This window comes from Heloderma suspectum, chromosome 3 (genome assembly GCF_057233095.1).
Source record: "Heloderma suspectum isolate Gila_16-S chromosome 3, 16-S_ref, whole genome shotgun sequence".
Lineage (NCBI taxonomy): Eukaryota > Metazoa > Chordata > Lepidosauria > Squamata > Helodermatidae > Heloderma > Heloderma suspectum.
Window position 1 is genome coordinate 157,976,417 of NC_139460.1, and position 27,303 is coordinate 158,003,719.

General features: G+C 43.0%; 1 protein-coding gene across 1 annotated transcript; it reads left to right on the forward strand.

Annotated features, from left to right (window-relative positions):
* Positions 1 to 110: 110 nt before the first annotated feature.
* MZT1 (mitotic spindle organizing protein 1) lies at positions 111 to 6,231 on the forward strand. The gene is made up of 3 exons (XM_084844856.1): positions 111 to 180; positions 2,405 to 2,550; positions 4,824 to 6,231. Exons 1-3 carry the CDS (start codon positions 132 to 134, stop codon positions 4,845 to 4,847), a joined length of 219 nt encoding a protein of 72 aa, XP_084700982.1. The 5' UTR covers positions 111 to 131; the 3' UTR covers positions 4,848 to 6,231.
* The last annotated feature ends 21,072 nt before the right edge of the window (positions 6,232 to 27,303 follow it).

Consider the following 27,303-nt stretch of genomic DNA (forward strand, 5'->3'; position numbering starts at 1 on the left):
AGGCGCGCAGCTCCGCTGCCGCCCCCCTCTGAGTCGAGAGTCGTGCGTCTGCGGGGCGCGGGCACCACGATGGTTGTGCATCCGGGTTACGGGGCGGGGCGGGGCGGGGCGGGGCGGGGCCCTTCTCCGCCATGGCGAGCGCCTCAGCCAATTTGAGCGCCGTGCGGGAGACCATGGACGGTGAGGGCCTCGCGGCGCCGGGGCAGCGGCGAGCGGCGGGGAGAGCTGGCCGGGCCCTCGCTCCTCTTCAGAGGGGCGGCGGAAGCGCAGGCGAGGCGCGCTGGCGGAGGCGCCAGGCCTCATCCCTCGCCCGCTGAGGGAGATGCCTCGCCCCTTCCCTCCTCTGCCCCGTCCATCTGCTTGAGGGCCCTCAGGGCGGCGGCGGCGGCGGCGGCGTCTTTAACTGATCCGGCGGGGCTCTTCGTCGCCCGCACCACACCCCGAACCCGCCTGGCCCAGCGCCCTGTCCGCTTATTTATTTGCGGCATTTCTCCGCCGCCCTGTACCCAAAAAGGCGCCCAGGGCAGCTAATACGGAAATAAGAAGCATGACGGCCCCTGCCCTCGGGTTTGCCATCTAAACAGAAGACGTGAGGCACGGATAAGGGGCAGGGAGGAAGGAGGATGCGCGCGCGCGCGCACACACACACACACACATATATATGTAGGAATTGTAAGAATACACTGAAGAGGTGGTGATGGTGACAGTTTACGTCTTCCCTGCTGCGCACAGGGCAGCTAGCTCTGAGGGGAGCAGGGGCCCCCTGCCGGGCCCCCTGCATTTGTGGCTAGACATGCGCTTAGTCTGGAGACGCCGTAAGTAGCTGTCTGAAGGATGACCTCTGTTTCCAGAAACAGAAAAATCCTATGGCCGTCTAGACAGTGGCTAGTGGCCGTCGGATTGCTCTTGGAGGGAGAGATCCTATCAGGATAGGTGGCCACTTCTGAACTTGGAGGCGACCACCTATCCAATGCAGGGCGGACAGAGCGCGGAGGGGTTCTTCTCCGGGCTTTGGCCACCCTGCATTCGCTGCTAGTTGGCCGATTTTGGCTGGCCAGTTGTGGGACTTCGGAGTGGGGGGGAGGGGAGAAGGCTGGACGATACATAGGAAACGTCGTCCTGGCACTTCTGCACTTCTCACCCCCAGAAACGCCCGCTTTTGCTCCAGTCTGTGCTGCTCTTCTAAGCGCAGAGCCCGGGGACGATCTGCGCCGCCTAGGAGGCAGCGGGGAGGCAGTTTAATGGGAACCGACCTCAGAGCACAGGCTTCCAAAAACCAAACAATCCTATGGCCGCCTAGCCGCTGTAGCAGCCATAGGATTGCGCCCTTAAACACTTATAAAGTGTCTAAATTTTTCGGAGCACTGTCCCTGCCTTGCAGGCTCACAGTCTAATAGACAAAATACAAAAAGAAAAAGGGATGAGGAAAACAAGCATTGGAGCAGCAGCTCCTTTTCTGCGTAGGAGGCAGAGGGTGCAGGTAGTCCTAGGTCACCTGGCCAATGGGTGAAGCAAGAGTGAGCTGCCCTTAGTGCTCTAGTCCTGAGTTTTGAGCCCTCCTTGACAGGTAGAGGATGACAGTTGGAGTTGCCAATTTGGGTGCTTTTTGAGCCCCATTGACTTTAGGAGAAGCATTAAGTGCAGGCTTAAATCTCTCCCATTGAAATCAGCGGGGCTAACTGACTGGAATTTTCCCTTTTTAAAATCTGGTACCTGTGGTTGAATGGCTGTGAGCAACTATGGAGTACTTTTCATTTGGGAAGGGAGATGGCTTCTTTTTTTTTTTCTTCTCCAGAATATGAATACAAAGATTCAATGCCTTTGAGAATATGCTGAGTGACTTCCCTCTAACAACAGTAAACAGTGTAAAAAATCAGTGTAATAACAAAGGTCCTTTTGAGCATGTGCAGAATGAATTTACATGTTATTTCACAGTGCTTGAGTATGAGAGGTATGCGAGTACAGCTCTGTGCCTGCCTTAATGCAGCCTTAAAGACTAAATAGGACAGATAGGGTGAAATTTTATATATTAATGGATAGATTTTTAACAGTCAGATCCTGTCTTATTGTTGACTGTTTGAAGTTGTTTTAGATATATTTTGGCTGTGTATGTGCTGTCTGTTTATGTGTTTGTCTGTAAATGGTTTTACGCTTTGTATAATGTACTTTTAATGTTTTTTAATCTTTGTAAACTGCCCAGAGAGCCTCAGCTATTGGGTGGTATAGAAATGTAATGAATGAAACAACCATTAGGACATTTCTCACAGTATTTCTATTTTATTGGTGTATCTGATATTTTTCACATATTTTTATGAGTGTGCATTTGTAAAGAACATTTGTGTGTACAAGAAATTATTGGTAGCCCGACTCAGACATCTAACTTTCATATGAAAATGTTTTCCAGTTCTACTTGAGATATCAAGAATACTAAACACTGGTTTAGATATGGAAACCCTCTCTATTTGTGTACGACTTTGTGAACAAGGAATAAACCCAGAGGCATTGTCTGCTGTAATTAAGGAGCTACGCAGGGCTACAGAAACCCTAAAGGTATGGAAAATTTATAGAAAACCAGCAGAAGCTATTCAAAGCTCTCAGGGCATTACAACATAAGGAACGCCAAAATACCTGTCCACTTAATCTGCACATATTTATCTTACTTTTGCAAACCCTCATTTTCTGAGTCTTTGAGCATTCCTCAGACTTTTTAAAAACAACACTCTTGTAATTGTCTGCTATCATTCACATGACCATTATTTTGTCCACTGCTTTTTCTACAGTTAGGTAGGTGTCTCTTAAATTAAATTATGAATTAAATTAAATTATGAATTTAATTCATAATATTTTTTAGGGTCTTCAGGACTAGACAAACGTACTATCATGCAGTTAAAAAGAACTTCCTTTTAATTTTACACCCTGATCTTTTGCATGCTTACCCAGAAACAAGTAGCACAGTTCAGTGGGGTTTACTTCCCAGTAGCTATATGCAAGATTACAGCCTTAGAATTGGTTTTTAGCTCTGTAAGACAATGGACCTTATGTCCATGAGACATATTGGTATATCAGATCACATTTAAAGTAAATTAGGCTACAGTCCTAAGCATACTTACTAGGGAGTAAGCACCATTGAACACTTCAATGTTTACTTCTGAGTAACCATGCATCAGATTACACTGTGTCTTTGTTAAGCTTTAAATTGCACACTTCAGTTATGTTGTAGAATGATAGCCTCTGCCACAAAGAAGTACTTTGGGAAGAGGTACTACCCAGCAGAGGTTGACCAGACTAAGATTGCGATCCTATACATGTCTACTTAGGAGTAAGCACTAGTGATTTCAATGCGACATGTTCCCCAGGTAAGCAAATATAGGATGCAGCCTTAATAGAACCTTCTTTATAGAACAGCCTTAATAGATCCGAGGTTGGTGTCTGTGCAAACAGGTATTAACCTTAAGCGTTTATGAGGAGGCAGGGTTTGTGTGGATGCAGTTTCTTATTCTGTATGTCCACGGACAATTCAATATATGTTTTCAGAATAGCTATATTATTGTTTTGCCAAACAAATAATTTGAAAAAAGCTGCCCTCTGAATCTAACTACTTTCCACACATGTGTGCAGAAAGCAGCTGTAACCTTCAGACCAGAAAGATTTTGTCTTGACTGTTGCAAACAGAAGTAAGCAGTTGCGGACAAAACACCAATATACCTGCTAAACCTTGTCAGCTATGGTAGCTGAGGGCCTTTTCAGTGGTGGTGCCCCAGTTGTGCAATACTCTCCCCAGAGAGGCTCACCTGACACCTACATTGTGGACTTCTCAGTCCCAGGTGAAGACCTTTTTATTCTTCAAGGGTTTTTAGTTCTTCAGTTTTTAAAAACAGTGTTATTGCTCTTTAGATCTTTATACTGCTGCCGATTTTACTTTGGTTTTATTCTCTAGCTGTTTCAATATATATATTTAGAGTTTTTACATTATATCTTATTATGCTTTTTCACCCTCTATGTTGTGAACTGCCAAGAAAGCTTCAGCTGTTAATCAGCATAGAAATGTAAGAAAATAAATAGGTGGAGAATGGTGCCATGACTTGGTACAGGCCTCCTCCTCACCCTCTCTCCTACCTTCAGAAGATCAAAGCAGTAGTAATTTTTCTCCTAAGCAGAACTGTTATAACACTGATCATCAGTTTGATGGAACAGGAAGGGGTGCTCTTGTTTTCTGTCTGATGCATCAGCACTGATAGCCTTTCCGCTAGACTGCAAGCAGGAGTCTCACAAATCCTATACAGATGTCCATCCTCCATGCTGCTATCATTGTGTGAGGAGAAGAACAAAGTTATGCTTGCCAGCCATGCCTTGGAAGGGAAGATCTGAAGCAGAGAGCTTGCTCTACACATATAAGGCTTCCTGCATGATGTAGAACGCTACATGATCAGGCTTCTAAATCACACAGAGAGCCTATATACATAGATCAGGATCCCTGCTTCAGACCACCTGCCCCAGTACAAGGACAAAGCTGGCAAGCGAGGGCTGTTCTACTCACGTAATGATTATCAGGGGTGGGGATGAACACCAGTGTAGGGCTGCAGTTCTGATCATTTGTTTGAAGGGCAGTTCATGGATTGAGTCCAGGGTACCTACACATGCAAATATGTGATCAGCTGCTTGGGTAGCTCTGTTGCCTTAAGTCCAAGACTCCCATCTCCATCATCCTTTCAGCCTGTGGAGGAAAAACCACAGGTAGAAATGGCTATCATAAATGTCCATGGATGTTGTTAGTAGCCTTAGTTTTGTTAATGAACCCACTATAATCAAGTTACTCTTCCTAGGCCGCTGAAAATATGACAAGCTGACTGTGGAAGACCTTTTCATTGAGATGAAACTTGGCATGGGAGGCTAGCAGATGATTTGAAGACTGTCCGTTGTTTAGGACTACAGAACGCTATTATTGGTTGTTGGTTTCCACGCACTTCTGAAGTCTTTACTGAAGAAGAAGAAATATAATGTAAATAATTTTAAAATGCCTATTAACTAATCCACATTGACCTTTTGTTTTTATTGTATAGGATGCTTTGAAAATATTGTAATTATGTATTTCACAAATCTGAGACTTAATTTTATTGGCTATTTTTCAGATATTTCATATCTCTTATATACTGAAAGTATACTAAAACATAACAATATGATGTAAAGCCAGAACATTTTAGAGATAATACATTGGAAAACTGTCTTTTGAATGAAGGACTTGAGTTATGATGGACTTCTTTTAATCATACACAAAATTCGGCATGACATTTTAATGATATTTATCTTATATTGTATAAATCCTAACCTATAATTAAAATTTTGATTTCTATTTCACTAAATTTGAAAAGCAACTTCCCATACTGTAGAGGAAGCTGCTGTTTAGAAAAAATATATATATATCCATATTGTATATGTGCAATATCTTGCATGCATGTAAAGGAGTTCATGACTGGACCACTGTTCTGCAATATGGGCAGCATCCAGCCATAGCTAAGCACTCTCCTTGATTTCAGTGGAAGAGTTAAGCAACTAAAATTAATGGTAACTTAAAGTGCTTAATTTTGACTGGATCATACTTTGTATTACTTATTATGTCATCTTTCTTACATGCACTCTACAAACAATAACAGAAAATTATTATATCAAGTCCCTTGAAAAGGTTATCAAACTTTAGTTGTGGAAGATCAAATTACATTTTTATTTATGGGGATAGTTTGATCCTTCAGTTTCATAGCAGAATGTTCATTTAATGACAGTGGGAAGATTGCACATAAATCAGAGGTAGAAAATGTGTGAACTCTAATGGTAGTGATCATCGCAAGAACATTTTTATGTGTTCAGTGATAAAATATGCCTGCTTTAAGGGTTACCTGTACATTTTCTTTTTCTCCATTCTCTATACTTTTTGTATTTCTCTTTTTCAAATGGTCTTTGTATTCCACTTGTATTCAGAGTGTTTAGGAAATAGCCAATTCTGACATTAAAATAGTCTCATTGGGTTTTGCACAATTAATAAGGAGCAAGAACTGAGTTTATATTCCAGGTTGTGTAATGTGTGAGGGAAAACAACCTTGCTTTCTTTAACAAGAAGAGTATTTTCACAATACAGTTCTTGGAACTTGTATTAGTAACATGACTTATTTTATTGTTAAGGCTTCAAGAGTGTTGGTGTGTTGCTTTATAAGAAATAAAACCATTGTACATCCATGATATTTGTCTGGTGTTGTGCTGAAATCATTAATGGCTCACAAGCATTTTCTTAATAAGATCTTAATTTGTTGTGCTTGAACATTTGGAAAGTACAAGCTACAACATATTTATATTTTACTGTGCTTATGGTGGTGAATTCTCTGAAACTTGAGTGGCTGAGCTGGTGAGAAGACTCAGACTGTTCAATGGCTGAGGCAACAAAATAGTTTGCAGTCTGAGACAAAGGAAATTTATCATGTTAGCTAGTATATAAACACAGAGAAGATCCCTGAGGGATGGGGAAGAGGAGGATATCAAGGAACCCAGAGGCAAGGAGGTTAAAGAAAGGCTGCAGAATAGGCAGCAAGAAAAAGGAAGGATAGTGAAGAATGAGGCTTGGAGAAAAGTGAAGAAGAGGCAGGGAATTGAGGCAGCAGAGGAATCTGAAGAAGCTTTTCGGCGCTAAACGATCAAGCAAGGCCATTTTGTTATTGAAAGAGGATGAAAGTGCTAGGGAGCCCAGTCAAGAGACAGCCCCCCAAAAAGTGGGGGAAGTAGGCAGTGATGTAAAAAATCACAAGCCTGAAGGAACTGGGTAATGGAGAAATGAGAATGGAGAATGGTGGAGCCAAGGAAAAAGTAGAACTGGGCAAAACTACACAGGGCCTAAAGACAAATGGGACTTGTCAACCTGTTACTGAAAAGGTCAAATAACGTTGACTGAGTCTTGATGAATTGCTGACTGGGTTCTGAAGATGCTGCAAACTGTTAACCTGCTTCTCTAAAATAATCAAATTGCCTAGTAAAGAGTCAGAAGAAAATTTATGTAGGTACCAGGGCATAGTCTGAAGGCACATGAGGCAGCCACCTTGCTGATGTTAAGCAGGTCTGGTTTGGTCAGTGATTGGAGGGGAAGCTACATGGGAACCACATGTAGCTACATTAGTTCCATGATGGAAGAAAGGTGGGATATAAATGTAATAAATAAAAGGCCTGACGTGGGTGATATGAAAAGACGTCAGACTTACGCTCTTAAAAACCCAGACTCGTGCAAGAAGACTTTGGACTTTTGATCTCTAATGTTTGATGTTACAGCCTAACATCTCAACTAAAGGCTGTGAAAAGAGCTTGCATTGAAAACGTACAGTGCAGCTTGTGCTTCAATTTTGCTTTCTGCAAGGAAACATCAAAAGTTGTTTGGATCAAGACCTTACAGTTGCTGAGAAGAACAAGAATGAAGAACAGAGATTGGATGCATGTTCAGATACTACCTGGGTCAATGATCTGCACTATTCTTCAGGCAGAAGCCACTTTAGCTCCAGGAACTGCCACTGGGGTGGGGGTGGGGGGGTGTCTTTCCTGGGACATGGAGAGCCTCTCCCCCCACCCATCAAGTGGCAATGCAATGCTGTGCACCAGACTTGGCAGGAGGCCTTTTCAGGCCTTTCCTCCCCAACCTCCACGCTGTCTTAAGCAAGGCTAAATCAGGCAGTCCCTAGGCAGACAAAGCCCATCAGGCTTGTTCTTGATCCTTCCACTGAGATGGATCTTTTTCTCATCACTCACAGAATGCTCTGTATTCAGTGCTGCAACATCTCGGCACAACGTCAGTGCATTCCATTTCCCCTCCAATGCAGTGCATCGCTGCAGCTAGCTAGTCACATTGCTCTTTGCCTCTTGGGCTCCTCCTCCACCATATCTAGCTATCTTACAGCTGACAAGCGGCTGGACCCCTGACTTGCTACCCCTGAAGCCTCTTCTGGTAGCCCAGGCACAAGAGGTGGCCCACGCTAAAGCAAACAACAAGGCAAAGCTAGAGAGCCCCTGCTGATAGCAGCTATTGCAAAAAGAAAGTGAACAAGAGAGAAAGAGAGATGTGGAGAGCTGCATCTGAGGTGGTTAGGAGCCTTCAGTGGCCCTCAGCCCTTTCAGTGAAGAACCCTGACCCGGGGGGAAGGACTGTGCTTAATAGCTTGTATTAGCACCTGTACTGATAAGAAAACCCAGAATGTTCTTACTTGAAATCTGGTTTGGGGAAAATCACAACAGCAGCAGGAACAATGGTCAGGGTGACTTCAAGCTTAAAGAAGATGTACCAGTGGGAAAAGGGCCAACCCAATAACAGGTAAGATACTGCACCCACTAGGTAAGATGCCCAGATAAAGGAACTTCAAAGAACATCCAGAGACATTCCTAGATCAAAGTGGGGGTAAAACATGGGTCATGGGGACAACTCATTTCTGATTGGTCCCATCACTACTGTAAGCCCCCTCCCCTGACAGGAACAAGAGTTTATAAGTACGTGCACTGAGGCTGACAGACACGTTGCGTGACAGGTACCTTTCCTGTCTTGTCTTGTCCTTGCTCTCAGCTTCACCTGCATTTCTTCACTTCTGATCTTCACTTGACCATTGAACCCAGGGATCTGAGTAACTATTGGCTTCTTCAGAACTTTCAATTGTTTTCTGACGTTAGAGCTTAGAGTATTTTCTTAACATGGGTCATAGTCTTACTTCTGGAGTTGGAACATAACCTCACTTTGACATATTTAAATAGCGTGCAGGGGAAGATTTTAAATGGACATTAGGTCATTTACCATGTTTTAGTTTATCTTTTAAAACATAAGCAGAGTGCAGAAGGATGCTGCAGAGAATATCATATCATTCAAACTGTAATGCTAGTTGTCCGATTAGCTATTCTAATTGCAATATTCATGTTGTTCAGTCGTTAAGTCGTGTCCGACTCTTCGTGACCCCATGGACCATAGCACGCCAGGCCTCCGCTCTCTCCCGGAGTGTGCTCAAGTTCATATTCATTGCATCAGTGATGCTATCTAGCCATCTCATCCTCTGCCATCCCCTTCTCCTTTTGCCTTCAATCTTTCCCAGCATCAGGGTCTTTTCCAGTGACTTTTCTCTTTGCATTAGGTGGCCAAAATATTTGAGCTTCAGCTTCAGTATCTGTCCTTCCAATGAGCAGTCAGGGTTGATTTCCTTTAGGATTGACTGATTGGACCTCCTTGCAGTCCAGGGGACTCGTAAGAGTCTTCTCCAGCACCACAGTTCGAAAGTATCAATTCTTCGGCACTCAGCCTTCCTTATAGTCCAGCTCTCACAGCCATACGTTACTACTGGGAAAACCATAGCTTTGATTATATGGACCTTTGTTGGCAAGGTGATGTCTCTGCTTCTTACTATGCTGTCTAGGTTTGCCATAGCTTTCCTCCCAAGGAGCAAGCATCTTTTAATTTCATGGCTACAGTCACCGTCTGCGGTGATCTTGGAGCCCAAGAAAATAAAATCTGTCACTGCTTCCATTTCTTCCCCTTCTATATGCCAGGAAGTGATGGGGCCAGATGCCATAATCTTAGTTATTTTAATGTTGAGTTTCAAACCAGCTTTTGCGCTCTCCACTTTCATTCTCAGCAACAGGCTCTTTAGATCCTCTTCACTTTCTGCCATTAGGGTGGTATCATCTGCGTATCTGAGGTTGTTGATAATTCTCCTAGCAGTCTTAATTCCGACCTGTGATTCATCCATCCCAGCGTTTCTCATGATGTACTCTGCATATAAGTTAAATAAGCAGGGCGACAATATACAGCCTTGTCGTACTCCTTTCCCAATTTTGAACCAATCGGTTGTTCCATGTCCGGTTCTTACTGTTGTTTCTTGACCCTCGTACAGGTTTCTCAGGAGACAGGTAAGATGGTCTGGTACTCCCATCTCTTTAAGAATTTGCCACAGTTTGTTGAGATCCACACAATCAAAGGCTTTAGCATAGTCAATGAAGCAGAAATAGATGTTTTTCTGGAATTCTCTTGCTTTCTCCATGATCCAGTGAATGTTGGCGATTTGATCTCTAGTTCCTCTGCCTCTTCGAAACCCAGCTTGTACTTCCGGTAGTTCTCGGTTCACATACTGCTGAAGCCTAGCTTGTAGGATTTTGAGCATAACCTTGCTGGCATGTGAAATGAGCGCAATTGTACAGTAGTTTGAACACTCTTTGGCATTGCCCTTCTTTGGAATTGGAATGTAAACTGACCTTTTCCAATCTTGTGGCCACTGTTGAGTGTTCCAAATTTGTTGGCATATTGAGTGCAGCACTTTAACAGCATCAACTTTTAGGATTTTAAATAGCTCAGCTGGAATACTGTCGTCTCCGCTAGCTTTGTTGTTACTAATGCTTCCTAAGGCCCACTTGACTTCACTCTCGAGGATGTCTGGCTCGAGTTCAGTGACCGCACTATCATGGCTATCAGGGACATTCAGATCTTTCCTGTATAGTTCTTCTGTGTATTCTTGCCACCTCTTCTTAATCTCATCTGCTTCTGTTAGGTCCCTGCCTTCTTTGTCCTTTATCATGCCCGTCTTTGCACAAAACGTTCCCTTGAGATCTCCGATTTTCTTGAAAAGATCTCTAGTCTTTCCCATTCTATTGTTTTCCTCGATTTCTTTGCATTCTCTCCTTGCTATTCTCTGGAACTCTGCATTCAGTTGGATATATCTTCCCCTTTCTCCCTTGCTTTTTGCTTCCCTTCTTTCCTCAACTATTTGTAAAGCCTCATCAGACAGCCACTTTGCATTCTTGCATTTCTTTTTCTTTGGGATGGATTTAATTGCTTCCTCTTGAACAATGTTACGGACCTCCATCCATAGTTCCTCAGGCACTCTGTCTATCAGGTCTAATCCCTTAAATCTATTCCTCACCTCCACTGTATATTCATAAGGGAAATGATTAAGGTCATACCTGAATGGTTTAGTGGTTTTCCCTATGTTCTTCAATTTAAGCCGAAATTTTGCAACAAGTAGCTCATGATCTGAGCCACAGTCAGCTCCAGGTCTTGTTTTTACTGACTGTCTAGAGCTTCTCCATCTTTGGCTGCAAAGGACATAATCGATCTGATTTCAATATTGACCACCTGGTGATGTCCATGTGTAGAGTCGTCTCTTGTGCTGTTGGAAAAGAATGTTTGCTATGATCAGCGTGTTCTCTTGGCAAAACTCTGTTAGCCTTTGTCCTGCTTCTTTTTGTACACCAAGGCCATGCTTGCCTCTTATCCTGGTGATTTCTTGACTTCCTGCTTTAGCATTCCAATCCCCTATGATGAAAAGGACATCTTTTTTTGGTGTTAGTTCTAGAAGGTGTTGTAGGTCTTCACAGAATCGATCAACCTCATCTTCTTCGGCCTCAGTGGTTGGGGCATAGACTTGAATTACTGTGATGTTGAATGGTTTGCCTTGGATTTGTACTGAGATCATTCTATCGTTTTTGAGATTGTACCCCAGGCCAGTACTGCTTTCCCCACCCTTTTGTTGACTATGAATGCTACTGCATTTCTTCTAAGGGATGCTTGCCCACAGTAGTAGATATGATGGTTACCTGAATTAAATTCGCCCATGCTTGTCCATTTTAGTTTGCTGATTCCCAAGATGTCGATGTTCAATCTTGCCATCTCATGTTTGACCACCTCCAGCTTACCTTGATTCATTGACCTTACATTCCAGGTTTCTAAACAATATTGTTCTTTACAGAATCAGATTTTCTTTTCACCACCAGACACATCCACAGCTGAGTGTCCTTTTGGCTTTGGCCCAGCCGCTTCACTCTTTCTGGCGCTACTTGGAAATACCCTCTGCTCTTCCCCAGTGGTATACTGGATACCTTCCGACCGGAGGGGCTTATCTTCCGGCGTCATATCTTTTAGCCTTGTGATACGTTCCATGGGGTTTTCTTGGCAAAAATACTGGAGTGGGTTGCCATTTCCTTCTCCAGTGGACCACATTTTGTCAGAACTCTCCTCCATGGCCTGTCCGTCTTGGGTGGCCCTGCACGGCATAGCTTATGGCTTCATTGAGTTATGCAAGCCCCTTCGCCACAACAAGGCAGTAATCCATGTAGGGGCAGTATTCAAAGTATCATCTTTTTCAACCACATTCCTTTTAGTTAATCTCAAGTTCGTTACATTTTCCCTCACCGCTGATAATATGACCACAGCAATGCTTCTGAGTTATGCTCATGCAACCACGATTCTAACTATTACATTTTGTAATCTTAAATAAAGCATTTAATATATTTCAATTAAATGCTGAGTCTGTGGTGATGTTTGTCTATCTGGGCTTAGCTTGGTTACCCACTGGAATGTCTCGAACCCAAATAGTCTAGCTTCTGAAGCTAAACAGGACCGAATTAACAGGACTCTGCAGTATCAACAGGAAGGCAGTGGGTTAGGAAAACAAGGGGGTATAAGGTTGCCAGGTCTTGAGTCTCTAGACCTTGTCAGGGGTTGTGCCAATTGTGGCTACTGTTATCACTGCAGCATTGAGGTTTGGCAACCTGTAGGGGCAGTTAAGCCCAAAAAGCAGGGATGGTGGGATGAATTCCCAGTAATAATTTGAACTAATCATGTTCTTCGGCAGGGGCTTCTAGTAGAAATCTCAACTTGGGAAACAATTTTTCAAAAGCACATTTTCCACCAGAATTAGCATGAGCAATGTGCCTGCAGAAGCAGAGAATATTCATCCTTGGCTCAGAGTGGGGGGAAAGGATGAGCTAGTTGACAACATGGCTAGCTGAGAAATCTGGATAATTCTTTCAGCACTGAGTGGCTCGGGGGCGGGGTTCCAAATAGGGTTGACCAAAAACTTCTCTGGCACACATCTGCAAGAGAGACAGGGACCTGATCCAGATAAGGACACAGTAAGCAGGTTGCCTCCTATCTTGCCAACAATATTGTTTTAACCTAACTGGAGAGATCTACTTTGGGGTTTTTTTGTTTTTCACTAGGACCCTGAGATCCACCAACTGAAGCCTAGTGCAAAAATAGTGGGTCATGTGGGTGGATATATGATAAGAACTCAAGAACCATGTGCTTCTCAGCACATCCTCTCCCCAGGAATTTGTGATTAGTATTGGAACCGAGCTCACAAGTTCTTTCATACAAAAATCCACTCTTGGTTTCCCCCCTCAAGTGTTCTTTTTCAGAAACCTAATAGAGGGGTGTAGGGAGAACCATTTGATTTGTTGCTATTGTTAGATAATTGGAGGTCAGATAACCTTGCTGATCTACTGCAAAACTTTCAGAGATCTACCAGTAGATCCCAATCTACCTTCTGCCCACACCTCTCTTAATGACTCAGTTCACAAGTTGCCTTTGCAAGGTGAATTTTGTACCAAATGCTGTGCCTCCACCATGGCTGGTTCCACGCTGTGTTGGGAAAAGAATGGAGCTTTGGGGTGGTTTCTACACCAGGCTGGTAATCAGCTGTTAATCAGCTATACCTACTTTCGGTTTTGTCTCAGAAACTGAAATCCGAGCACTACATGAAGAACATTTCCTTTCCTGCTTTTCCACTATATAACCTCTAGGTGGTACTGTGGTATAGCAGAATAGCACAAATACACAAGTGAAAAAGTAGTTTATTTCGCTTTCACAATTAAATACCACATTTTCCCTTTTCTAAAAAAATACTCCAAAAGTGCTTGTTAGACGCCAAAGCAAAACTGGAGGGTCATGTCGGCATCTAAAGAACCCCTAAACAACCATGAAGAGTGCACGATAAATGCCTCATCTAGAAAAGCCCTTAATCACATGGGCAGCCTAGATCACATGGGTGCTTCTGCTGCCTTAATGGAGGTGGGAGATCAGGCATGGGAAATAACAGTGATCAAAAGCTCCATAGATTGCTGATGGATTGTGGAAACCATCTACAGAGGTACAGCAGGTTGCAGAGGAAGCAGTTTTGTGGCAGCAAGATCACCGCAAAGGTACACATGATTTGAGCCATGTAAGCAATTTTCTGCATAAATCGCCTTACTGGTGCCACATTTTTCCACCAGTGGATGGCGATAGGGCTGATCCAAGTGGTGAGCAGCTTTCAGACACTGCAACCACCATGTGGAAGGTTATTTCAGCAGCCTCCATGCAGCTGCTGTATCATATGAATTCATTTTTCACAATGATTGTGGAATGACATCCCCAGAGAGGCTTGCCTGGCACCCACATTGTGGTCTTTTCAGTGCCAGGTCAAGACCTTTTTATTTTCCTAGGTTTTTTAGTCCTTCAGCTTTAAAAATAATGTTAGTGCATTTTTAGATCATTGCACTGCTGCTGGCTTTTATCTTGTAACTACTTTGGTTTTATTCTGTTTTAAACTGCTGGTTTTATATTATTTTTTACTATGTGGTTGTATTGATGGTTTTAAGCTTTGTCTTATAAACCTCCCAGAGAGCTTCAGCTAATGGGTGGTATAGAGATGTGATCAATCAGTTAATCAATCAATCAACTTGGGGTTTGACTACTTGCCTTGAGCTGTAGTTGGCTGCCAGATGGCAGGGCCACTAAGGTATTTCTAAGCCATCTTGACTGGCAGCTGGGCACATGGCTTTTTGCCTTGCTCATAGCAAAAGATTCATCTCCATACATGACTCTTAACATTATTTATTTGTGGGGTCTTTCAACACATAGTCAGGGTTGGGATAGTAATTATAGCTGGGTGGGTGAGCGAGGATGGGCTTCCTGAAAGACCCCAGTTGGAGCCTCCTTAAAGCACCTGGGTTTCGGCTAACAAGCCAATCTCCCTTGAAGACTAGTGGCCAGCCACAACCCCAGGACAGTGGTGGTGTGGAGCTTGAATGGCTCATGTTCTCTGCTATATTAAGCCATTTTTCCTCCTGGGTCACCCAGCATTTAGTCTGGCAGACAGATTGTCAGCAACAATGTGTTTTTCCCTGCCCACATAATGCCACATTTATGAAAATAGTGAGCAGTAAAGTTGCATTCCATTTCACCCCAAGTCTGTTTGTGGCTCTCATCCACAGGCATAAGTACATTTCCACGCATGGATCCTTTTCTAGATTGGGCACGATGCACAAAACTATCCTAGTGGAGGAGAAGACAACCCAGATATCACACCTAAGCCAGGGGTGGTCAACTTGTGGCCCTCCAGATGTTTTGGAGGACAAATTCCTTCATCCCTCACCGTTGGCTATGCTGATGGGAATTTTAGGCCAAAACATCTGGAGGGCCACAAGTTGACCATCCCAGAACTATGCTGTTATTTGCACAATATTCTTTTCTGGATGGCGGCTGTAGTTGCACGTTACCAATTAGGTCAGCCTTCCCCAACCTGGTGCCTTCTAGATACATCGGACTGCAACTCCCATAATTCCCAGTCAGCATGGCCAATGGCTGGCTGGGAATCATGAGAGTTGCGGTACGACACATCTGGAGGGCACCAGGCTGGGGGAGGCTGAAGTAGATGGTTGATGCCAAAGGCCTCATCTTTTTGTGGTTTGGGGATTCCAGTCACAAACACAGGCGATGAGTGCTATCAGTTTCTAATCATTCATCTGGCATCTTCTTTCCGTATGTCCAAGTTAAACTGAATCTTCCACAATGGAAATGTGTCATGTTGGAAACCTGCAGATAACTTGCACAGTGCTTTAACAACGTTGATAGGAATATTTCTATTATTAGCTTGGTAACAACAACAGGCAAAGATGTGTTGTGTCGAGCTACTGCATTTTTCTTTGTAGTTTTGCAATTTCCTTGGTGAGATTTTACGAAGTGACTATTATTTCACTAGTTTGGAGAGCATCATCAGCTAAGGTCTTAGTCCATAATTTTAGCAGTGACAATGCTTGCTCAAGAACATTTTGCTTTGCGTGTTTTTGGTACCTCTGGATCACCAACTTCCAGTGCTATGGTCAAAGGATAAACAAATGCCAAGTTACATTAGCTGCCTGCGGTATCTGCTCAAAACTAAGGGGCAAACCTTCTTTTAAAATTCATCTGCTTTCCCCCCCTTGTTAGTCACATCTCTTCGTATGGTATTTAATTGTCAGAGAATTTGTTTGCAAGTGTAACAAATCCCTTTTCACCCATTGAAAATGGCAGCTATCTTCAGTAGAGCAGAGTTTTGGGTATGGCTAATCCACTTCTTCGAAATCACAAGTTGATCCCTAAAATAATACGTGTTTTAAAAAATAAATAAATAAATCTGAGACTTAAAACCTGGAAAGTCTGCAGTTTGATTTCCATTCAGTCCTCTGAATTATTAGCTACATTGGCATCCCATTTCACCTTTTCTCCGCAAGCATAAGGGCTGAAAATGTTTTTAAAGAGACTTAGGACTTAGGACTGGGACTTAGACACACCGGCACTTAGATACCCAAAGTGTTCAGGAGCTCCTGTGATGATATTCTACACAGCCTTTATGATGCTCATTCCTATGAATAAAACAAATAAAAAGCTATCTTTCTATATGCTGTTTATCGTAACCCTTGTACAGTGGCGGTAAAAGGTCAGGAAAAAATATGAACATAGGAAGCTTTAATTTTCAAGAAAGCCTCCTTAGGACTGAAGGCTTGTTTCAATTTCCAGTTTATGTATGAGAAAAATGCCTTTCCTTCCAGTTATCACAGAGCTCCAGCTATGGAGGGATACATAGCAGGGAGGCATGTCTGGTGGGCACTTGGTCTCTTTCCCGTCCCTCTCTGGTGCCTTCTCTAACCTTGTATTCTAGATTAGTTCTTCTGTAACATAGGAATGACCAAAATAAATCATGAAGTATACAAAGAATGATATTTATAAATACTTAGCATTCAATTCATGTAAATATATTTGCCATAAACTGTAATGGGTAACACTATATGAGGGTGGAATATCCTTCTTTGCCTAGTACCTCCATGGCCTTGGAATCAAATTGTTTTCCATGGAAATTTCCTTGGGCTCCAAAGAGCTGTCCTAGATATTCAGGCTTCCTCCTATATCAGGCACTGAGCTGCCAGATTGATTCCCTAACCCTCCCTTGGTAGCTGTTCCCCTACTCTCACCCCCAGCCTTGCCAAAGGATAAGTATTTTCAGTGGTGGAGCCCAAAGTGTGGTCTTTTACAGTGACAGATGAAGACCAGGGTTTTTGGTCCTTCAGTTTTTAAAAAGTGTGTTTTTAGATCTTTGCACTGCTGCAGGCTTTTAGCCTAGTTTTTACTTTGTTTTTATTCTTTTTTAAACTGAAAACGCAGTATCCAATGGGGCGGCCCCTCCGGCAATTCCATTGCACAAGTGGGCCCCACCGCTTGCACAACGGAGATTTCATACTTCTTATAAGAAGCCCCGAAATGAGCGGAAGCACTCATTTCTGAATCGGGACAGGTTTGCAGAGCTCCCTTATAAGAATTCTGCTGACTTGCCCAGTTCCAGAAACGGGCAGCACTAAACTTCCGTTGTGCAAGAGGTGGGTCTTGCTTGTGGAACGGAATTGGTGGAGATACAATGGAATTGGCAGGGGTGCAACACCCTGTTGGATACTGCCAAGGTTTTTATATTATGCTTTACCATTTTGTTGTATTTTATGGCTTAAGGTTTTTTTCATGAGCTTTGGCTATTTGGTTGGTTGTTTGTGAGTTGGGTGATATAGAAATGTAATTAATATTGGCTGATATAGAAATGTAATTAATAAATACATATTTATTTATTTAGTTTGAAAAAGCTGGCAACTTTAGTTTCATCCAAACTAATTCTTCATCATTTTAAAGCACCTGAGAATAATTTGATAACAAATTTATTGCACAGTTTTTTAAAGGGCAGGCAAATAGAAAGAGTTGACTGCATTGTTCCACTAGATGGCAGCAAAACATTGGCATCCAGGGCAGTGGTTGGTTTATGAAAACTGTGTGTATGGAGAACACTGCAGGGTTTTTATTTTACTATGGAATATGTGCTTCTTATCTTCACTGGGTTAAAGACAAGTCTGTAACGGCTAATCATATGAAGGAGGTTACGTGCTTGTTAGCAAAACTGTTCCTGTAAAAAAAAAAAAGAAAGAAAGTAGGACATGATACAGATAAAGTTAAATACTTGGAAGCTCCATTTATATTAAATAGCAAGGGGGTGTTTCCACCAGCTATTTACTCCGAGCCGGCTGTGTGTTGAGGTCGTTAGGGATACGTGATGTCTTGGACATCCAGCAGCCATGCCGGAACTTATCAGGGAAAAAATGAATTTCCTGAGACTGCTTAAAGTCCAATTCTTGTCCTTAAGTCGGGCTCTCCCTGGTATAGTTGTTGTATGCCCCAACCCCCACATTTACCCTGGTCAGGCACACTGGCCAGGGGTGTGCCTTTCACCATGACCCCAGTTAAGGGGTGTTTCCTCCCATTGTGCTGAATGAGGCTTGTCCTGTGAATGCCCACAGAAATAACAGAGAAGCCCCTCAATGGACACAGCACATATCAAAGCCCAGTTCCTTAAGTGAGATTAAGCATGATCTCGAGGCTCTGATTCATTGCCTTAGGAAGTAACTACTTCATAGCTTCCTCATAGAGATCCTGTGCATTCAGATGGGAGCTGGTTTCCCTCTCTTTCCCATAACAAACCCATTACTGTCTCCTCAGAAGTAACTCCCATTGTGCTTAATGAGGCTTGCCTTTGAATGCCCACATCAGAATTTACAGAGAGTCCCCTTCAATTGAAATGGCACATTTTAAATCCCAATTCTTTAAGTGCCATTAAACAGGATCCCAATTCATTGCCTTAGGAAGAAAGTACTTCACAGCATCATTATAGATATACTGCAGGTTACAATGGGGGCTGGTTTCTGTCTTTGTGTTTACTGCTCTCTTTCCCACAACAAACCCATTACTGTCTCCTCAGAAGTAAGTCCCACTGTGGTCAATGAGGTCCTGTGGGTTAATATGGGGGCTGGTTTCCATCTTTGTGTTCTCTGCCTCCCCCTTTCCCAGCACAAGCATAAGTGTGTCTACTTGGAAGTAATTCCCATTATGCTCAATGAGGCTTGCTCCTGAAATGCAGATGCATCTGCACTTTCAGGGGAAAGGGGGGGGGACCTCTCTTACTGGCTGAGTAGCCCTTGCTAGTCAAATGACATTCACTCCAACCCCCACCAAGAAGTATGTTCTGTGAAGAGATTTTTACTGCTGCGGAGAATCTGCTTGTGGAACCCTCAGCAAAGCTGATTCCTTTTTAAAAATCTGGTACTCCTCCATTAGCTTCTCCTTCCGTTGTTGTGAAAACACAGCCCAAGAGTAGTGTAATATCTTTTATTAGGACTAACTAAAATGTCACAAAGTCCAGAGCAAGGTTTCACACTCTCCAGAACTCTTCCTCAAGCCAATTTGTTTCCAGGCACAATTCAAAGTGTTTATGATTACCATTAAAGCTCCAAATGGCTTGGGTCCAGGATTCCTGAGAGGCCGTCACCTCTGTACCATCCTGTCCACTCACTAAGATCTATTGGAGGAGCCCTTCTTCATGTTTCCTTTGTGACTGAGGTGCAATAGGTTGGGATCAAAAGAGAGGGCCTTCTCAGTGGCTGCATGCAGATTGTGGAATACCTGACCCTGTGAGAGCCATTTGCCCCCCCCCCCACTGATTTTTGCCAGGTAGATGATTTTTATGTGGTAGACCAAGGCTGCCACATATGGGAATCTGAGAAACTGTCATGGGCACCACCACAAAATGGCTGCCATGGGAGTCTGTCCAATTACAAAATGGCTGTTCTAGGAGCCTCCTTATTCAGAAAGGACAAGTAACTTGCCCAAGAAACACAATACAAGGCTGAGGATGGATTTGAATCCCAGATACCAAACCACTTATTTGACCCCACAAAATACAAAAAAACCCACACCCATTTCTCAGAAGGCAAACTGATTAAGCAGTCAAAGACAAATGACTTTCCCACACACACAACACAACCACCTCAAAACACAACAACACAGGAAACACACACACCTGAATTATTATTATTATTATTATTATTATTATTATTATTATTATTTATTTCAGTGTGTTAGGCCCATCCCTAAATCTCTGTCACATGATTATGGTTGCCACTTTAAAAATGTATATCAGGCTGAGTGTCTTTGAGCACATGAAGAATTCTCCTTCCCTGATAGGTACCATCAGTTCTTTGTTTAAACATTTATCTGAAAGAAAGTAGGGAAATAACAAGAGGAGGGGGGAAATGGACACAGAGTTTTTCTGAATTTATGTCCTCCTGTTCTGGCAACTGACTAGGAGGATGAAATTCTGGATAATCCAGAAAATTCTGCATGAGTGGTAACTCTACTTTAGATCCACTGGATTAGGTGGCCAACTGCTACAACATTTTAATATGGAGGGAAATTTCAGACACCTGACAGTCTGTAAGAGATGCTTGGATGGCATTAAGCTTGATGGGTTGCAAATTCTGTTAAGATATGGTTAATTGATACATACATTTGAGTGATCTATGATTGGGCAGCTTGTTTTCTTTTTTCCTCTTCTGTTTTTTTTTAAGAAATAACATATACAAAGAGCAAACAAAAACATACACCACCTTATATAATCATTTTCTAATATAAAGAAATATAAACCACTTGTAAAGATAAGATAATAACAATTTTCCTGATTTAAGCTATAATCAAAGACCAGAAAAAGGTAAATAAGGAATTAAATGAATGTTGGATTCAAAACAGAGAAAAATGGTGTTGTGTAGTTTTTAGTATTTTATTCTGCACTGGCTTTTAATTTGGTTTTATGTGCTGAAATGGGGTCATTCTTTGCTGCTGGTTTTATTTTGGTTTTATTTGGGGCTGTTCTTATTTTTGTTTTAATACTTTTATTTTATATTTTAATGTATTTGTACACTGCCCGGAGAACTTCAGTTATTGGCCTGTTTAAAAGTACAGTAAATAAATAAAATAAATAAATAGAATCAATACATTCTTCTTACAATATTCAGTAAATGGTATCCAATTTCTTATAAAATGATCCTGTTGATTGTTCAAAAATGATCCTTTTGTTCTTGTATAATGCACTAATTTAGCCATGTAAACAAATTCCCATTTTTTTTCCTATCCACTCCCTGGTGATTTCCATTTTTTTCATATAATTCGTACTGCTGTAACCATACAGAATGCTGATTCATTTTGGTCCTGATAAACCAAACTGGCCATATAGTTTTCTTTAGCAAGAAAAATATGGGTCAAGTGGGATTTCCTATCCTAAACTCTTTGTTATTAAATTATTTTCATTTATTTTTATTTTTTATACCACCCAGTAGCCAAAGTGTAGAATATAAAATTTAATAAATACAAAAATAAAGGAACTGTAAACACTGTTCAATGGCTTTTCCCAGATTTCCATGTGGATGTATTTTCCTATATCTTGTGTCCATTTAAAGTCTATCCTATACATGTTTACTCAGAAGTAAGTGCCATTGAATTCAATTGGACTTATTCCCAGGTAAGTGTGTATAGCCTTAATTCTAAAGTCTTTCATTTGTTGTGGCTTAGTGTCAAATTTTAGAAGTAAATTATCCGATTTGAAAATACTCAAACCATGAAGGGCTTCCCATTCAATCCTTTCTTCAGAATAAGCAATCATATTGTTCTGGTATACAAATACGTCATATCTTTTAAAAAAATTATTTCCAAATTTCATAACTATGGTTTATATTTATTTACATGCCATTCTAATAAACATGAGAGCCATTATGAACATTTTACACCAGTCCTTTCTCACCTGCACTGGCTCCCACTATGCTTCCAAGCTCTATTCCAAATAGGACTGTGCAGGGACCCCCCAATCTGACTCAGAAGCCCGCTGCCATCTCTTGAGGCCTGGATGCATGCCGACTCTTCTTGTAGGGAGTCGCCATTTTTAAAATGGCAACTTCCTGGAACTTCCAGGAGGTTGCCATTTTAAAAATGGCGACTCCCTGCAAGAAGACCAGTCACCGTGCATCCAGGCCTCAGGAGATGGCGGCAATGGCGGTGGCAGCAGTTGGTGGTAAAGACAGCGGCAGCAAAGACAGTGGCGGCAAAGATGGTGGTGGCGGTGACAGAGAAGGCAGCAGCGCAAAGGCGGAGAAGGCGGTGAGGAGAAGCTGGCAGCAGCAGCGAAGGTGGCTCAGGTAAGGACCTGGAAGCGCGGGGCTGGGCTGGGGGCCGAAGCTCCGAAGCACACCGAGTGCTTCAGTGAGTCCCTGACCCGCTCTGGGTTGCTTCGTGCCCCCTCTGCTTCACCTCGGAAGGCACACAAATTGACCCCAAACAGCCTGTTTCGACTTGGGGTTTGGGCCTCGGGCCGAAGTGGTACACAGCCCTAATTCCAAATGCTTGTTTTGACATATAAAGCCCTACATGGCTTGGGATTTCAGTATGTAAAGGAACACCTATTCCCATATATACCTACCAGAGTCCTAAGATCATCATGAGATGCCCTTTTCTGAGTGCCTCCTCAATCTGACGTCTGGAGGATTGACACAAGGGAGAGGGCCTTTTTGGAGGGGGAATTCTCTCCCAAATGTCCTTTCATGGAAGCAGGATGATGGGTGGGGAGGGGAGAGGAGAAGTGTGGCTCCACTACACCCACAAGCCTCTCTTTCTCCTGTCCCCACGCACAGCAAGGTCGGTCCAGCTCACAATGTTTTTAAGTTGGTACCGGAGGCATTTTTACAGTCATTCCAGGTGCCCATTCCAGGTGCTTTGATCTTGGAGCTGTCTAAAGAGTAGCAATATTATGTTAACAACATTTTATTATAGGTCCATGTTGGTTATAATTATTGGCTGGTATTTTATGTAATCAATTAACTTTTACTGGTGCTGGTATATGTTTTATACTTTTATGATAGATTAGGAATTTACTGTTAATTGCTGTATGTTTATTCTAATTTTGTTTTATATTTCATTTCGTACATCCTTTAGAGAACAAATACAATACATATATAAAATTCTTGCAACTGCTGCATTTTGTCCTTCATGAGAAAAACTGCTGGGTTGAGGATAACATGTTGTCAAGCCACAACTGAAACACTAATCCACGTAATGCTTCTGTCATCTCCAAGGTGGCTTACTAGAGCTGCTTTTCAAGTGTCTTCGGGCTAGGGATGTCAGAGAATTCTGCCACGGATCTCGGTGAAATCTGTGGCGGAACGGCCTGCCCCCCCCGCCACCCCACGGATCCCCCTGGGACGAGACTTACCTGGGGCGGATGTTCTGGGCGGCGGCGGTGGCAGCGGCAGGTCTTTCGACCAGCCGCCATTTCCAGTCTGGAGGGTTTTTTTTTTTTTTTACAGAGACGTGATAGGCTACGTAAAGATTTACGTAGCCTATCACGGCTGGGTTAAAAAAAAAAACCGCTTACGCAAATGTCAGCGGCTACGGCTGCCGCCATTTGCGTTCCTTATTTTTGGCCATCTTAGTCTACGTAAATATTTACATAGACTATTACGGCGAAAATAAAGGGGAATGCAAATGGCGTAGCGGGTGTTTATTTTCGCTGTAATAGTCTACGTAAATATTTACGTAGACTAAGATGGCCAAAAATAAGGAACACAAATGGCGGCGGCCGTAGCTGCTGCCATTTGCGTACACGGTTTTGTTTTGTTTTTACCCAGAGCCCTCTGCGGCCGGAAATCCGGCTGTGGATGGCTCTGGCCTGGGCCTGGCCTGGGTCTGGCCAGCTGCTCCGCGGAGCACAGCCAGCCGTTCGAGGATTCCGGGGGGAGGGACAGAACGCCTCCCCCCCCTCATAAACATAATCCACGGAAAGGTAAGTGACTTTCGTACATCCCTACTTCGGGCTCTGGGTTACGCGAAGACCTGCCACTGATGTACTTATAACATTTGAAAGCAAATCAGCATATTGTACTGGTCTTTTGATTCAAGCTGTGGCTGCCTTTGACAGTGGTGCTTTCTTCCTGAAACGAATGGCTTGAACAGAAGCATCAGGATCGAGCACATTCCAGACTCCTCTTGTCTTCTTTCTTCTCCTCCCCTTTCTTGGGTGCGTGTATGCAGACATATATAATATTACTGTTGCAGCAGGTCTTTAGAGTTTATGTTGATCAACTTCCAAAATCTAAAGGCGGTGTGGCAACAACAGTATGCAAGTATACAAACTAAACATAATAAATGTATTAATGTAGAACAAAATTCTACATATTTTGCCCTCCCTGCATTCCGGAGTAGTAGGAAATTCCACAGACAACGTTTACAGGGCCAGTTCCTTTGTGAAAAAAGAATACTGGAGTCATGTGGAATTTCTGTAATAGCTGTTTATTACAAACTGAATGTGGGAGAGCACACAGACAGTTCTAGTCTTTAAAGCAGCATCAGCTCTCCTAAAAGCACTAGCATGCATTAGCATGCACCCCCTTCTTACCAGCCAGTAGCAAAATCAACCTTCTGTCTCCTTCCCTAGCTTCATTTTAGCTGCCAACCTGTTTCGTTCAGTCTCCTCCCAAGCAGGAGGAGTGTGTCCAGCAGCTGGTGGCCACCACCCATCAAGACAATTAATGATTGTTTCAGAAGCAACTTTAGCAAGCAGATAAACATCTGAAGAAATGGCCATCCCCCTTATCCAAAGGAGATGCTTCCAATACTAAACACATATGCAAGTGTAACCCATGCTTCAGTTGTTGCTCCCAATGTTGTTAAAAGAATGGTAACTCTAGCATGCCTGTGTTTGCTGGCAATGAGTGGGGTTATTACCCCCCCCTTCTAGAACCAGCTATTGGAGCATGATCAGTAAGTGCTCTTCTGGGTGGGCTGGCTTCTTTGAGAAGATTCCAGTGGTCCAATCTTGCTCAAGAAGAGAAACCTGCTCCAGAGGGAAGGCCCTCAGACTCTGTATTATTCACAGGCCTGCTTTGCTTGTTTTTAGGTACATGTTGAGACCAAATTATTAATTAAAGATCAAAGATTACCTGTGGGAATGGTTAGACATTGTTTCGGTGGGATTAATATAGACTTTAATAGCAGAGTCATAATTTTGTAATAGTGTAAAGTATGTATCTGCCTATATTAGAAGATATAGATAATATTGCTAGATAAATATATTTGAATTATGTATTTAAGGAGAAGATTCCAGCAGTCCAGCCTTGCTCAAGAAGAGAAAGCTGCTCTAGAGGGAAGGCCCTCAGACTCTTTGGGGATCTCTACATCTCAAGTTTATTGTGCATTCATGGTTGCTCACTTACTGAATTGTGCGGGTCCATTACATGACATCGTTGTTGTCCAGTCACTATTCCACTATTTCCTACCTCCTATTCCGTGTTTTCCTCAAATGGAAAAAATGGGGTATTTTTCCAGATATGCACAAATGGAGCGCCATGTCCTCCCCGTGTATTTCTCCCTTAGCGTGAATGAAGTGCTGAGTGTGGTTGTTGGGGGCATGGTCATGATGTCGAAGGTGGTGATGAAGGTCTGATGGGGGTTCAGCCTTCCCGCTCCTGCGCCATTTTGGCTCCTCGCCCTTTTCAGCCTGCCTGTTCAAAACAGAGCAGCAGAACGGCAGAGTGGCAGCGGGGGGGGGGGGCTGTAGAGCGGTAGAGCGGCAGGGACTGGCCAAAAGCATGGAACAGGGAGATGGGGCCTGGGGAGATCGGTGAGGTGGGGGCTGTCTGCGTGTCAGTCTCCATCCACCACTAACATGCAAGGGGAGGGAAAGGGGCAGGAACCCAGGAGCAAGTATCGCTGAACCTGGAGCGTATGTAATGCCTTTTCACAGAAACATAATGCTATGGGAATGGCCATCTACAGAGAAGGAAGCGCGTGTAAAGGGAATCAGTTGTGATCCTGCATTTAAAACGGAAGTGGAAAGCCCCGTTTTAAATGCAGGATTTTAGGCTGGTGTAGAAATCCCCGATGTTATTCACAGGCCTGCTTTGCTTGTTTTTAGGATACAAGCAACTAAGAATGAAAATCTAGATTCTTGCACAAGAACCCTGCAACAACTATAAAAGGACTGTGAGCTCATTGTTATTGGGTTTTTTCTCTCTCTTCTTCTGTGCACCCTGTTAATAGCTGAAGGAAACTTGTGACTTCTTTGCTGCTATGAAGCAATAGCAACCAGACTGTCAATAATATCATGAATATTACTATCACTTCACGGTGTATTACTGTGTTGTGTATCAATAAGAATTGTTTCTTTTATTTCAATATACATTTAAATTTGATCTCTGATGTTGTTTCTTTTCTTGGTTATTGCAAATATGGATGGGAATCACACTGTCAGAAAATACTAAACCTGCCCACTTCTCCTGTCTACTGCAGAGATATTGTGGGTTACACAAGCAATATAGATAATCACGTTCAACATTCTTATGCTAAAGATATCCATTTAAAATCTCAGATATAATATTGTGTCTCTTTTGGCTGTTGATGTGAAGTTATACACAGACCAGCACCAGCTCAAGATGTTTTGCTGCCTGAGGTGAAGAGGAAGATGGTGCCCTCTCCCATTCCATATACAAAAGCTGACTGGACTAATAGTTGATTCTTTCTTCCACACTGGAACTGGGACAGCACCCTCCATCACACCTGAAGGCAGCAGGCTAGCTTAGGGGGCACTGGGCAAGCTGGGCGGCACACAGCTCTCTCCTCCAACACCTTGCTGTCACCTCTGAGCATCTGCCATCTGAGGTAGCCACCTCACTCTGCCTAATGATACGGCTGGCCCTGACGCACACACACACACGCACAAGATAAATAAAACAAGAGACTAGCCATCAGCTTCAAGCTTATTGCAGCTTTAAGTGAATCTTGTTCTGATTTTTGCTGTTGCAACTGCAAATGAAGCCATTAGCAACAGAGTATTCATCTGGTTTGGTCAACTGTCCTCCCTGTGGCTTTGTTTTTGCAGCCCTGGCTTCTGAAGTCAATTTGAATTTGAATATTGTCTACAGCTCGAATGTTAATGCCTGCCACTGTACTGGGACTTTATAAAAAGAAGGCATACAATCACTACCGAAGGGGAAAACCCCACTTTTCCCCAGTCCACCAGCCAGGGACACCTCCAGAAGCTAAAGTACTTGGAAGGAATGGGAGAGGCAGTCCCCTTAATTTCACTCCTGTTAATTTCAATATATATTGCATAGGTGAAGTTGCATAGCCTGCTTCTACATATCTGTTTGGAGGCTGAGAGGAAGCCAGCACTCCCCTGGGGCGGGATGCGGATGCGGAGATAGCCAACGGTTGGCCTGAGGACTGTGATTGACATACCCACCTCTGTTCTAAATCGCAGGCAGAGCCGTATTGTAGATAAGATGGCCATCTTGCTAGTAACATGTAACATCCAATGAATTAAG